The sequence below is a fragment of the Falco peregrinus genome, chromosome 4 (assembly GCF_023634155.1).
Source record: "Falco peregrinus isolate bFalPer1 chromosome 4, bFalPer1.pri, whole genome shotgun sequence".
Lineage (NCBI taxonomy): Eukaryota > Metazoa > Chordata > Aves > Falconiformes > Falconidae > Falco > Falco peregrinus.
Genome location: NC_073724.1, coordinates 99,003,777 through 99,018,800, shown reverse-complemented (window position 1 = coordinate 99,018,800; position 15,024 = coordinate 99,003,777). Strand labels below are relative to the sequence as shown.

The window sequence follows — 15,024 nt, the reverse complement described above, 5'->3', positions numbered from 1 at the left end:
GTGTAGCCTCAGATTAGAGGCTGAATAACAAAACTCTGTTCCAAGATGTGGACTTGAACTCCTTCAGCCTGAGAAAGGCCTAGAAGCCAAGTCTCCACTTATGGAGAGAGATGTTAAAAGTACAAGGATTTTGTACAAAAGGTAAAGAGGCACTGCCCTCACCTGCCACCTTTGGGTTGGGTTTGGTTTGGTTTTTTTATGGGAGCCAGCTGTGCTCCATTTGTCAGTAAGTATTTCCTACTGATTCGCTGTAACATTAGTGGAGGCAAGAGATCTAAATCACCTTCTGGGACTACCTAGCGCAAGCCATGAGAAGCAGCAAATAGTTGATTAGGTCTTCAAAATCGTTTGCTAGAGGTGTTCAGAGAGCTGTTTCTTTTCCTTTATAATATAGGAAATGTGCACTATAGGGGTTAACTAACTTAACTAACCTTTGGCATCTAAGTTAGTTACATTTATCTGCAGTTTTCTTTCTAGCTCTGTATATCTTATTTATGCTGTGGCTCCAGCAGTTCTCCTGTATATGCCATCATCCATCCTTACTGAAAACAAGATTTAAAGGGTACACTTAAACATAGACATAAACTAAATTATAGCTCACTTGAACAGGCTTCAAGCAAGGGCATAACAAGTTTTCAGAATAAAGAAATATTACTACAAATATTACCAGAAATTTGAATGGTGATACTGTACAAATACACAGACTTCCTCTGCAAGTTGTCTAGACAATCATACTTCTAACTAGAAAGGAATATATTCTGCCAGCTGTTAAGAGGGGAGAAAAAAGATGCAGCAAATCTTTGAAGAAGCCATTTGTTATGTGATATATTGCAAACATACATTTTTCTCACATGCCATTTATGGACCACAACTCTGAAATGCTGGGTCTCCCAAGGAACGCACTGTGCTTTTATGGGATAGCCCTCCACAGATGCTTAAAGTTTATGAGTCTACTCATTTGCTGTTCTGAAATCATGTCCCTGAAGCTAAACATTGAGAAATTCAGATAAGATGTTGCAAGAGCTTAGGCAGCTTCTTGAGGAGCAACCTAGTCACTTTGCTTAAGAGGGTTTGTTAATGTCCTCCAACTAAACAATCTGACAGTTTGTGAAACTACCATGTTCCTAATTTTCATTTCTATTCCTCTTGTCGTGCCAGAATTGGAGGCTCAGATACTCTCCCAAGAAGGCAGTGTTTATACCCAACTTTATGAATCTTCTTCCTTGCTTCAGAGGGAAACCTGGCCCCAAGCTTCCCTGAATTCCTCCTTATTTCAGGCTCTAGAAAAGCTGAAAGCATGCAATGGTGATTAAAAACAGTTCAATATGTATGAAAAAAACATCAGTAATGGTCTACCAGAGGAATCCTTTGGGATCAAAGCCCAGCTGCTAGAGTTGCAACACTTAGCCCAGTTGTTAGAAAGCAACACCTAAGTTGCTTTCAGTGTAAAATTGATGGAAAGGTGGAAAATCCATGTGAGTGACAGGTGCTGAGAGCAAAGCAGGAGAGCAAGTCTGCAGTGCCTGGTTATGACTGCAGTGCTGAGTGTTTGGCTTTGCTCAGCACCAGCACCCTGCCCAGGAGCAAAGCCAGCCATGCAGCACCATGCCCATGCCTGACCCATGCCGAGACCAGGACACCAGCCCTGGGACTGTGGGCTGCTGTTGTTTTCAGAATCTGCCAAAGGCGAAGGGCAAGAAACCATTATAAGTGTTACAGATTTTTCTCTTGATAACTCTACAGTGATAAAAGCAAAGGCATCCACATGAAAATCTCAAGATCTATCTTAAATTAAGCATATAAAACAAGACAGCCTGGAAGCCTGTGTGCCAGAAGATCTGCTTCAGAGTTATTAAAATCAAATTAAGAAACAATAACAACAAAAACCCCAAACCAAACAAAAAAATCAACCAAACCAAACACCAGATCTTTTCACCCCATCCTGCAGGCAAAAAAACCCTCAGAAATACCAGATACATCTTCAAGCTTTTGCCCTTTTACACATATTACATATATCTAAAAGACACCACAGTATTTGTAAATATTGTGAGTGGGATCTAAAGGAGTGCTTAATGTTTGTCTGTCTTTGCTCCCATTGGTATAAGCCAGAGCTTCATCATTGATTTCAAGTAGATTTTAGACACTTAACTGCAGTAGTTATTCATATTCAAGACCTAACTTCAGCGCATTTGGCATGATACATCAATTTGTTATACATTCATTTAGTTTTTCACTGAAAAAAAACTGAAATAAAAGATCATATTTCAAGCCAATACTGTTGCTTTTAAAAGTATGCAAGACAATGCTTTTACCAGCAAGATGCTTAGTCTTGAAGAAAAATAGCTTTATTTGACATCCTATCTATTTATGGGTCATTAGCTTCCTTACATTTTTAAATGCTTCAAAACTGATGCAGAGCACAAATGCAATAGACTTTGACATGTTTACCAGAAAAGAAAAAGGAAGGAGAATAGCAGGGAAATTCCTACTGTCAATATTTAGAAGCAGATTATGCCTTCTATGTACCTTCTCTGGGCGTTTTACTTGACACTGTCTTTTCTGAAGGGTCATGGCTCAACAGGACACATTCACTTATCATTGTGCCTGTCACTATGCGACCATCAGCAGCCTACCCTCACACTGACCTACATTGGGGGGTGCAACTTCTTTTCATGTGACAACAAGAGAACTAATTAATCCTGATAACTGAAGAATCTTCTCCCATAGGGAAAGGGGTGATTTTTCTGAGCATACTCTATTTGTTTTGTAAGGCTTATTAGATACATGTGAAAGTCAGTCAACCAGGTTGCTTAATTAATAAGCAAACATTAATTTAGATTGCAAAAGTTAGCCATTCTGTCTAAAATAAGGCAAGGACAATTATTACTTTTTTTAAGCAGAGGGTATAATCTGTAATTTGCAGGGCAACAAAAGAAAGAACTTCCTTCAATTATTTTCTGCTTTGCAAAAAACAGTGATCCTCTTCCTGAATGAAGTAAATAAAAATGTGAATTATCTGTTAAACAAAACCACTGATTACAAGTAATTAAAAAAAAAGATTAAATAAATGAAAATGCATATTACTTTTCCAATATGACATGTAAGTTCAGTTCCACAGACAAATGAGTAACCATGCACACATGATCAACCTTCTACTGATTTCAGCTAAATCTCAATTTCTTTTAAAAGGGTAGACCTTCTGAACTCAAAACCAGGACCACATTTTGCAGTATTATCCCCATTTTGATTTTTTCCAGCTTCTACTTTTAAATTTCCTTTCACACACTGTGAATTTTTCTGACTAAAAAAATTAAACCCAAAAGCTAGCTTTATGGCTTAGTTAAAAAAAACCACACATATGATATTAAAAGTTATTAGAAATTTCCTTGAAGTTAACAGGTTTGGTGGCTTTTTACTTTTAACATCTTCATAATTTGAGGCTGCGTGACTCTCTTCCAACCACTCCAGTTATCCTGAACATGTTGACTGATCTTTTTTCACCTGCACAATGAGAGGTTAAGGAGAATGATCAGTTTATCTTTGCAACTTCAGTGTATACAAAGAATCTGACCTTCTGGGTTTAAAGTGCCATCTGTGGGCAATAAAGTTATCCATCATGAAGTAATTGTTTCAGTCATTGTTGGATTTGCATGCGTTTTAAGGCTTGTTAAATATAACTGAACCTTTGTGGGTTTTACCATCAAAATCGTCGTTCCCTCCTGATCCAAACACATTCAGCAAAAATGTATTTTGTAGGGGAGACTCCTGCACTGGAAAGAGAGTGCACATGATTTCTTAATAGGGTCTTCACCTCTCTGTGCTCTTTAAAACGCGGGTCATTCCGTGCAAATGCAGCCCAGGACTTTACTCTTGCTTATGAGCACTTCCTTATGAGTCATCCCGTTGAAGGGGGTGGGAATGCCCACATGTGTGCAACTAATAAGCACTTGCAGAATCCGGATGAAATGCTCAGGAGCATGGTGGTACCCAGTGGTTTGACCTGCAGTGCATCTCCAGTGTAAATGAGCTGACTCTGATCTGCAGCAGCACCTTAACCAGAACATGGCCACCAGCTAACCTCATACTGGATATATGGCTTTACTCCATTTTGTAAGAAAACCTGGGATTTCAGTAGTTTTCTTTATTTCAGAGCTCCTGACAAGCTGTTATATTACTGTCTCTTCTAAAGGTACTCCAGGCCATTCTGTAAGTAAATGTAAATTTTTTTTTTTTGGTTGAACAGTTGTACCTACCTATAATAATTCCAATTACATCATTACACCAAATCACTCTATTAAAAAAAAAAAAAAGAGTGAGAAAGAAACAAGAACCTGTGGTCAACACTGAAGAGTCATTTAAAGTTTTGGTTTACATGTGACCATAAGGAGGAACGATGACTAACAGGTCCTCCTAGTTTAATCAATACTGAGGTCCCCATCAGCACGAATACTTGCATTTTGATGATGTTCTCCAAAGACAGGAGAACTTCTAGGCAGAGTTTTCACAAAATTTGGGTGGTGATTGGAAATTTGGTTTTTTTCCCCCTGCTCCAAGTTTGTATGTCTGGCCTGTTCCTGCCACAGGACTAGAGGTAGGAAGGATCAGCCTGGGTAATGAAGCTTTCTACTTCCGGGACTGCTGGTGGCTGGAGAAAACTGCTACTGCAAGACACTCTTCTATCTCCATGGCAGCAATAGCCCCCATCTCCTCTATGTTGCCTGGGTTTCTACTGCTCAGGCACAGGCAAAGCAGGCAGCACAGTCTGGTTCCTGCATCCAGGGGTAAACGCACCATCTCCATTGCCTGTACTTAGAAACAGCCTCCAGGAAAGACCCACAGTGCCAAACCATGAGCCACCCTGAGGTTCACAGCAGTATCTCCAGGTCTTTCAGATGCCATCTAGGTCCCCACTCTAAAGGAAACCTTGCAGTCCTTCATACACCTATTTCACACCACTTCTCTGACGCAAATCAAATCTTCACACCTGAAGCCTGCAGAAGAGAAACTAGGACAGCTTAATCTGTAAGAAAGCAAGGAGGTATGCCGTTGTCCCAAGCCAACACTGACAATTGTCCAGGTGAGCTGAAGCAGCAAAACGTAACCACTATTTCTGTCAAAGCAGAACTTTGCAGGGCAATTAAGGGCCATGGGGACTTGCAAGGATTAACAGACATAGGTCCTGTGACTGCAAGGTAGCTTTGTCTCTGTTTCCACTTGGCTCTTGAGTGAAGAGAGGCACCATGTGTGCTGGTACATTGCCGGCAAACAGAAAACTCAGGGCAGAAGAAGCAGCTCAAGCTGTATTGCTCCTCAATGGATCTATCACTCACACATGACTCCTCTGTCATGACTGAAATGCGTTCTCGTTTCCTTTCAAGATCAAGAAAATTGAAAAATGTTGGAAGCTATTTACTTACAAAGTACACACTGATGCATAAATATCATCAATTCATTGGCTTGTCCCTTTCAGGTCCAGAAGGGACATTCCAATTACCCAGTCTGGTGTTCTGCAACACATGCCGAGTCATTTCTGGATCAAATGCTTAAGTCTGATTCATCACAACCGTAATTTAAGAATTTAAATTACCATTAGGACATAACAGCCAGCCAAGAAAATGGGTAAGTTAATGGACGTGAAAGCTGGACTGCTGTATGATATGGAATCATAATAGAGTCCAAACACGATAAGGTTTCTCACAGTTGATTAGAAGAGTCCTGGGAAGACTGAAATGCCTCGACCCTGACTCCACGCTCTGGAACTAAAAATCATTCAGCAGGGCAAATGGATATGCTACTGCCCAAGAAAGGCCTTCACAGGCACAGAAAAATGTGTATGTCTATTGTTTGAGCAAGTGTGTTCTTACCCTCTCAGTTTTGGATCTCAGAGCAAGCGATAAGAGTTTATTTACTATCTGTATGCCTCTGCTGCCCCTACATGTGTACACACACCAATGTAAGATTAGATGCTATAGAGGCAAAGCAAAACACCCAGTAGCTAAAAATAGAACAAGTACAATTCTGATAGCACTGCATTAACACCTCTGAGCAGTACACACTACCATGCCAATATGGCCAAAAGTTGTAAATGCAAACAAATACGTATTTCCCCAATAACTGCCAAGCGTTTTGCCAGTATTTGCCCTAGCTAAGTCAGACTGTGCTTACAGAAGCCTGGGGTAAAACTATTTCATTAAAGAGCAGGGGGTTTTTAATCACTGAAAAATTTAGATGTAGAAATTTAACAAGCTGAAATCACACATACTTGAAATAATTCTGGCTCCACTTACTACCACTTGAAATTATTACCATTTCCCATCATAGCTGGGCAGCCAAGGCCATGCAGCTCAGTGAGCTGTGCCCATGCAACACCTGCTTAAAGGCACTTGCTTCACCAGCTCATCAGAAGATTGTGTCCTGTCTGCCCTAAAGTCACCAGGTGACACTTGTGGATGAGCACAGGCACTTTACATAATGCCAATTAAAAATAAAATTTAAAATCTAGCATTCAGAGAACCTGAGAGAAAAAAATATCTTTCTTCTTTTATCTACCCAATTTTAGTAACTCTAGAAACTTAGCATCTGAAATGAGCACCTTTGGCACTATCTAGCCTGGTGAAGGTCCCCATTTCATCAGCTTATATAAGAAGAAAGCAATTACAGAGAAGAAGTAAAACCAGCCATAATCGCAAATTTTGTCTTTCCCATTGAGCATATGGAATTGAAAATGGGAATCCAAATGTACAGTCTGACACCTCCATCATGAACCTTCATTGGATCATCACTTTGGTAAACCACCCCAAGGCGGCAAAACGCATATATGTATATATAGATGGTGTATGTTGAGAAAAGCAAGAGAAATATCACAGTTGTGTCCGCCTTCATCTGGTCTTCAACAAAGTGAATGCCCAGCTTAAAAAAAACCAGGTCTGCTGAGGCTGTTCTCAGCAAGAACTGGTTACAGCAGGGCTAGGCTATAGTGATACCTTCACAGCCATGTTCAGCATAGGTCCATGTGGCTCATATACCCCTCTACCCTGCTGTGCCTGCCCTGGCCCCTACAGAGAGACCCTGCTCAGGCTGTTGTAAATGAGAAGTGGTTGTGACTCCATCATCTGCCCATCCAAAAGTGATGCCGTAGGATCGGCCACTGGCACTCACCCAGAAGTATGGTTTCATGCCTCTACACATCATTAAGCCTGTGCTGCTTATGGGATTGTAGGTAGCCCTACCTGTATTACATCTGTGAGCCATCAGATCTACTCCATCACTTACTGAGACGTGTTAGCAACCACTGCACCTCTGCTCTAATTGCACTGTGACAGATCCCAGAACATAATCATCAGTTCAATACTTTCTGAAAAAAGTTTATCCCATTAACTAGCGTAGTAGGAAAGTACTGAGATGGTAAAAAGACAAAGCAAGTACATTAAAACAGACAGAAAAATAATTTAGAATTCCTATATAGAGTAAGGGGGTACACTTTCTTGACCAAATTAAATTTCTTTACCAACTTGATACTTAAAATGTGTTACAGATTCCCTGGTAGGACAAATTATGCAATACAGTAGGATTGAAATGGAAGACTATTTCATACAGTCACACAAACTGCCTACCTGCCAGTAACCTGCCAGCTCAGCCAGCAATACAGGCCTGTCAAATTCATCTGGGGCTGTATTATTCATTAAGCTGTGCGCATAGAAATAATTTATGAACTATATACAAGTAAATGTAAAGCAAAGTTGCAGGATTTCCACTTTGCTGAAGGCTGCCAGTTATTATTTCCGATGCTCCATCATTACACCTGAACTGTCCTGCAACACTCCAAGACACACACAAAAAAGACAAAGTCAGGAACTGAGTTTCCATCCACCCTACTTAAACGTATAAAGCAAAGCTATAGGTGAAGGCCCTGGGTTCAAAACAAGAGAAAATAACTAATGCAACACAATGGTTTAAACTAGAGATGAGAAGCACCAGAACAGAGGAATCCCTTGCAACGGCTCCAGAGGCTAAACCCGTTCTGCAGTTAAATGACACCTAAACCACTAAATCTAGGGTAGGGGCACGAGCAGAAAGCTTCTAGCAAGCTTGCCTATGGCTCAGTTTACACTGGGAAATTATAACCATTAATACTTATAAAATAGGTTAGGACGAATGTTAATTACAGCACTGCATGAAACAAAGGAAGGCGGGGTTTCAACCCAAACACTACCAGCACAACAGAAGAAGAAAATTCTATTATACAATATAATGCAATTTAATTCCACTATGTTATATCCATTTGCCATAAACACGGACAACACCTGAGTTTTGGCAGGCACTAATTTTAGCTTCCTTGACCCTCAATCCCACGGTTTCTTAGTAAATAATAGTGGATTTTAGATCATACTACAAAAAAAATTTCCTCTCTGGAGAATTTTATCAGATAACTGCTTCCTGCAAGGTTCCTTGAACCTCCCCTGAAGATCAGATGTTGGACACCGCCAGAGACATGACACGGAGCTAAACAGAACCCTTGTCTGATCCAGGATGGCAGCTCTCACGCTTCTGTTAACATTAGTCCACGGTGATCCTGATGAGAGGTTTTTCCACAGAGGAACAACAATGGGAGCAAAAGGGGCAAATTCCTTCACTCCGTGGCAGGGAAGAATCCCACAGGAAGGACACTCAAGTGAACTATGTGAAATTGTGAAATTCCTCTCATGAAACACCCTCACACTCATCCCTCGCTGCTCCCCACACACTAAGCAGGGGGTCTTGTTCCCAGAGCACGGGCTTCCCAAGGGAACTTCCGAGGAACAGAGACATCTGCTCACGGGTCCCTGGCTCTGCAAGGGCCACCATGCCCACTCCACCCCTGCTTCCGGGCACGGTGCAGAAATAATGTCACCACACTGCCACAACATCTATCCACTGAAGTCCTAGAAACACTTCCTTCTAACCACTTCCCCATCCTTCAGCTGCTCTAATGGCAAAGAGCACCTTGTTTCAAGGCCATAGCTCCAAAAGAAGCAATACAACTTAAAAGGGATTGCATTTAGGCGTGCTTAGTGCCATGTATCAGGGAATGCTGGAGGAGCAGCCCCATCATCTAGAAAAGTCACGCAAACAGACATCAAGTGTCAACTGCATCACGCTGAATTGTGTTCTAAATATATTACAAGGGTGACTTAACATTGTGGATATGGACAAATTGATTTTGGTAATAAAAATCAACTGGGATTTGATGGGAAAACAACAGAGATAGTAAAATCAGGTCATCGTGAACGTGAACCATTAACACAAGCCAAACAAAAATCTGGGAAAGATTATTAATAAATCAGTTAACTGTTTCACAAGCATCTGTAACTGTCTTGGACAATACAGTTGCATCACGAGCAAAATCATCCTCCTCTTCATCTTTAGTCTGGCACATTTCCACCCACTGTGCCACAAAAAAAACCCCAAAAAGACAAATACCAAACATGACTTAATACCAAAGAAACAGTCATCCACACTCCCAGTCCAAGTTTCTCCATACATATCAATGGCTCAAGACTTAAGTTGCAGACAAAAGTACTTCTGAAATGTATAGTTTCAAATCTCTTCCCCCACACACCCTTGTTTCTCAATCTGTTAGCGCTTTGCTTAGTTCCAGCATGTGTTCATTCTGCCGGTCACAAAAGGCATGATATTGTTCCATGCTTGGCTTTGGAGAGAGCACTAATGCCTGTATTTTCACTTTTCAAACTGCTGTTTGCAGCATTTTTCTTTTAACCACCAGGATTTATGCAGTGCTGACCTCCAGCCGTGGGGGAATGAAAGTGAACTTCTGCATCTTGTTAGAAGAAAACTGTGTGGGCACCTTGCTGACAATCACTGGCACCAATTTTAGGATGAGCGGTTTCCGCGTGGTGAGTTAAGTAGTTAGGTCATTCCCAGCTGGAATGCTTGGGAAAGGTTGTTTCTCCATTGCAGGAATATGTATAGTGAGGATGCATCACAAGGGCAAGGAAAGAAGGGCCTGGTACTGTCCATGGGTGGATTTCATGCTCAAATATACATAGAAATGTTTCCCCAGCATTCTTACAAATATTGATAGCTGAAAAAAAAAGAGGCTGCTGGGGGAGAAGCGAGATCTAAAGATAAAGCATGTCTGCGGAGGGAGCAATTTGCTTCTTGAAGGTCTTACACCAGTAGGAGGAACTTACCTCCAAGAGCAGAGGCAACTGTGGCTGGCCATTCTACAGCTCCTGGCAAAGCTACTCTTGCAGCAGTGTCGCTTTCCATTCCCTCTGGGGCTGCAGCAGGAAGTCCCAATCCCTAACTTTGGGGCAGGATTCAAAGGAACAGTTTTGCTGATAAAGCCCCACCACAGCCCCATTTGTCACAGACTTCTAAAATGCCGAACCTTAACTCTCATCTGTGGAGCTTCCTCCTTTCCCAATCTCAGTCAGACATGAAAACTAGCAAATTGATAAACATAGTGCTTGAATTTTCCAAACCACATGAAAGTGTAAGGACTCTGCAACTGTCCTGAAAATCTGGACAATTTCCTTTTGTCCTAAACACCCACACAGTGTGAAGGGCTACTGGTTTCAGTCTTTGAAGCATGTGACAAAAAATAGGCTCAGCTTGTTTGTTATTGTTCACATGTAAAAAAACCCCACCACCACTAAAAAAATCCTCCAGTCTCCCCAGTGGCAAATTTTATTGTTTTAAATGTATCGAGTGCTTCTGGATATGAAGATTTTTACTAGGGCACAGGCCAAGTCCTGATTTCCTCCAGCATGAACCATAAAGCAAGATGCTAGCCTAGCCCAATTCCTAGCCAAAGGAATTACTCCACATTTACATCAGCTATGAGAAAATTAAATCTGGCTTTGTGTAGCGTGTATGAGCAAAACACCTGTCTAGTAAAACACCAGTAAGTGATATAAGTAATTTTCTTCAGCAATGTCAGTAAGTTTGATACTTAAACCCATTTTTTTGAAAAAAACTATGTTATGCAGTAAGGTCTAACTCTTCTGCTTATGTGAACGCAGTCTGTAATTTTTAAGGGAGCCCAGTTTCCACGAAGATCCAGAAGAAGTGGGAAAGCCATTTTTTCTGGACTCCATGAAGATCTCCATCCCTAAGCCCACATTAGACCACTGTAGCCATGTATCTGTGCAGCTGTTTCAGCGAGGACTCAAATTAAATTGAAACCTTTACAGACAAACTTCCATCTAAATGGCACTTTCAGGGAAGTCAGGTTAGTTATTGCAAGAAATTAACCTCAGCACTGATTAGATTTGACCTGGAATTTCTTTCTTCATTTTTTCCAGCTGACCATGAAATTGAAAAGTCCATCATTCACGGGGGATTTTGATGATCTAGTTCCGACTAGATTCTTATGGCACTGTTGACAGATAAGACTGTAACAGACGCTATTTACCTTCTAGCTGCTAATTGCTAGGTATAGCTTCTGTGTGGAAAACTGGAAATACAGCCAAATACAGCCAGATCATGTTTCTGGAAATGTGGCCACAGAATTATTGATCCTGGCTGTAGAATTTGGTCTTTTCAGGGTTTAAACCCAGTCCTTCACATTCCCAAATGCTAAATTATTAAAATTATTGTCATACAAAGTCTAGGATTGGGAGATTGAACTTAACATGGCAACAGCATTTCATGTCGACGATTATGTGTACAGTCTTCAGCATAGATGGATGCAACACAATATGGAATAAATATACATACAAGCTATAAAGGAAACATAAGCTAGTACTATGCAAAACACAGACAGTTCTTTCCCACATCAACCAAAATACACATGTGCATAAAAAGACAAGAGAGCTGAAGTGCCCCACACTCACATGTCAAAGAAACATAATTTCCTTGATCTCATTTTTCAAATGAGGACTCTCACAGCTTGTAGCTTGCATGATGCTTTGGGGAAATTTAAATTATTAAATAGACATATATAAGCCAAAAGATCTCCTTCTGCCGCTTCTTTATGATGCTTTCTCTAGTAACTCCTGGACCACTGACTATTTCTGTGAATCTCCTCTAGCACCTGTCAGTAAATGGAACTGAATTACAAGAGTGGACCATACGGTGGTGATGAACTGAGCTTCATCAAGAACACTTGAAATGGGAAGCACTAGATTGCCTAAATAAGAGTTTTAGGTAAATAGGCATCAAAGGAAAGTGAAAAGGGAAGAAAACCAGAGAGATATGCATGGTACAAGAAATCCCACCACTTCACCAGTAACTTTGAAACTCTCCATGCAAACATACCATGCAAATGCAAGTATGGAAATTTTTACCACTGACCCAGAAGAAGCATGATCAACCTGGGATGTCCAAACAAAGCTGTGCAAGGGTGATTTTCTTTCAAAAAAAAAAAATTAAAGTGGAACAAAATCAAAACGTTTGAGGAAATCTAAATTCTGATTTGGAGCACAATGTCTTGTGCATTTAAGGCAGGGTATGAATTTCTAGCAAAACAGTTGTAGAGGCACTCAGCCAAACTATAGAGAAGAATCTTTCTGGTGCCTATGGCACCTGAGCCGACCCCGGGATGTGCCCAGCACCCAGAGCACCTGTTTTCCCCTAAACAAGCCATGTTTTTCCCATTGGAATTGATCTAGGGTGCACATGTCCCTGACAGTCTCTGGAACAGGAAGGTGAACTAGGGTCTCTTAGAGCCCCTGCCTCACAAGAGTCCACCTTCTCCCTGGGCAGTGGGTTTGCCATGCTTTGCACAATGGAAAACCTTTCAGACAGGAAAGAGGAAGCCAGTCCCCCAGCATAGTTGGTCACTGCGGGAGCCCATGTGGGAGCGGGATGCTGAAGTTCAAGCTCAAGCTGTGAAGGAAGCCTGGCAAGGACTTGAACCGACATTTCCTGTATCAAGGGTGGGTGTCCCTTGCCTGTGCCTATTTCATCCTGGGCATAAGAACCTCCTTGGCAGTGACGAATAATGTGGGGAAATTAGCACTTTCCTGGGAAAAAGAAGGGGGGGGGGGGGGGGGGGGGGGAAGAATACCTACATATCCATATCAAAGTTGATGAATCGGCACTTCCCTAGCAGGAAAACCTCCCGTCGGAGCGGCCCCGCCAGCTCTCCCCCGGGCAGCCCCGGAACGCGGCGTCGCCGCCGACAGCAGGAGCAGCGCCTGGTGCCCACCGGGCCGGGGCCGCTCCCGCGGCCTCAGCGGTGCGGGGCTGCCCGGGATCAGCGGTGCGGGGCTGCCCGGGCCCCGGCCCCTGTGCGGGGCAGCGCGGGGGGTCGGGCGGCCGCACCGCTAACCGCAGAGCCGCCGCGCTGCTCGGCCAAGGGCCTCGGCTCCGGTCCCGGGGGGAGCTCGAGTTTTTCCTTCCCCACCCGGGATTCGGTCTCGCCTCCAGCCGGCCGCCAGGCCCGGCGATGCTGCGCGCCGTCTCCGCGACCCGGGGCGCACCTGGGATCTCCGTGCGGGACACGGGGAGCCCGAGCGCGAGGGCTGCGGCACCGCCGGGCCGGGCCGCTCCGCGGGGCTGCCCCACGGTTCGGTGGCCCAGCGGGGCGAGGAGCCCAGGCGGGACCGGCGCTTGCCCGGCCCCACGCACCCCTGCTCCCAGGTGACCAGCAACGCAACGCTGGGACGCGCTCCCCGCCACGGCGCTGCGGCCGGCTCCTCGCTTGCAAGCGAAGTAAGACACGACGAAGGAAAGCGAACCTGCACTGACCCGATCCCGGCACACGCAGCGTTACGGGATGCAGGCGCCGGAGGGCAACTCCATCCCACTCTCCAGAGAGACTCACGCCGGGTACCCGCGCGGCCACCCCCGCAGGCAGCCCCGACCCGCCGCCCCGCCGTCCTGCCCGGGGCCCGGGGAGGCAGCGGGACCTGGATTTGCATGATGGGAACGGGCACCTTCCCCGCTTCACTGCGAGAGGCTGACACGTGGAGGAAAGAAACCTGCCCTGCAGACGAGACATGCTTGCTTTCCGTGATGCACCGGTTCGGGCATCTCCCAGAGCGGCTGTCCCCCGTGCCCGGCAGAGGCTCGCCTCCCCGCCGGCACCCCCGCCTCGCCCGGAGGAGGGGAGGCACCACGGCTCCGCATCGGCGGCACCCCCGCGGCGCCGCTCCCGGGGCATGCCGCCGGCGGTCCGGAGCCGAACGACCGCTCGGGATGCGGCGTTTCGCGACCCTCCGAAAGCGGGCGGATCGCTTCCCCGGCTCTGCGCAGGGGAGAGGGGCAGAGGGGAGGCAGGTGCCCGCCGGCTCCAGCCGACAAGCGGCGTGCGGCGAGGGGCGCGGGGGGCGCCGCCGCGGAGGCTCATCGCCCGGGGCACGTCGCGGAGCGGGGCCGGAGGGCGCCGCGGGTCCCGGCGGACCCTTACCTGCCAGCAGGAGGGCGGCTCCCAGCAGCACGGTCCCTGAGAGCAGCTGGCGGGGCATGGTCCTGCCCGCGGGAGCGCAGGGCTCTTCCCCTGCCGACGGCAGCGAGGCAGAGGCAGAGGCGCCGGCTGGGCTCCGACGGGCTCTCCTCGGTCCCGGGCTCCTGCCGCGGTGGCGGAGATAACGGCGCAGGGCGGCGCGGGATCCGCATCCAGCAGCCCCGAGCCCTCCCCGCCCGCCCCGGCCCGCGGAAAGGGAGTGTCCGCTGCGGGCCGCCCTGCCAGCTTCACCTCCCGCGGGCATCAATTACCGGCCAGCCCCGGCCCCGCTGATTTATAACTTCTCCACCCCTCACCGCGCACCCCTCCGCCCCCCCTGCCCACATCCTCCGCCGGGAGCACGCCCTCCCCGGGACGCGTCCCCCGCCCGCCGGCGGGCACGGCGTTGCTCCCTCGCGGGTCTGCCGGCCGCCCCCCGCCCCCACGGAGCCCGGCCGCGCCCCCCGCCGGAGCCCGGAGCTGCGGAGTTTCCAGCCGCCGGGGGCGGGGGGCGGGGAGCGGGGCTCGCCGCCCGCACCGCCGCACGGCTCCCCCGGGAAGGCGCGCACCGTGCCTGCGTTCCCCGGACCAAAGGCCGAACGCTGGCGGTCCCCGGCCCGCAGAGCCGCTCT

The 15,024-nt window shown here is 46.0% G+C and overlaps 1 protein-coding gene across 2 annotated transcripts in view; it reads right to left on the bottom strand.

Annotated features, from left to right (window-relative positions):
• FLT1 (fms related receptor tyrosine kinase 1) overlaps positions 1-14,690 on the bottom strand; it is a 117,068-nt gene extending 102,378 nt beyond the window's left edge. The window contains exon 1 of one of the 2 annotated variants that reach the window (XM_055802709.1): positions 14,357-14,690. In XM_055802709.1, coding sequence (XP_055658684.1) covers positions 14,357-14,657 — 301 coding nt within the window. In that variant the 5' untranslated portion in view covers positions 14,658-14,690. The remainder of the gene's footprint in view (positions 1-14,356) is intronic. The other variant, XM_055802710.1, reaches the window with a different exon arrangement.
• Positions 14,691-15,024: the final 334 nt, after the last annotated feature.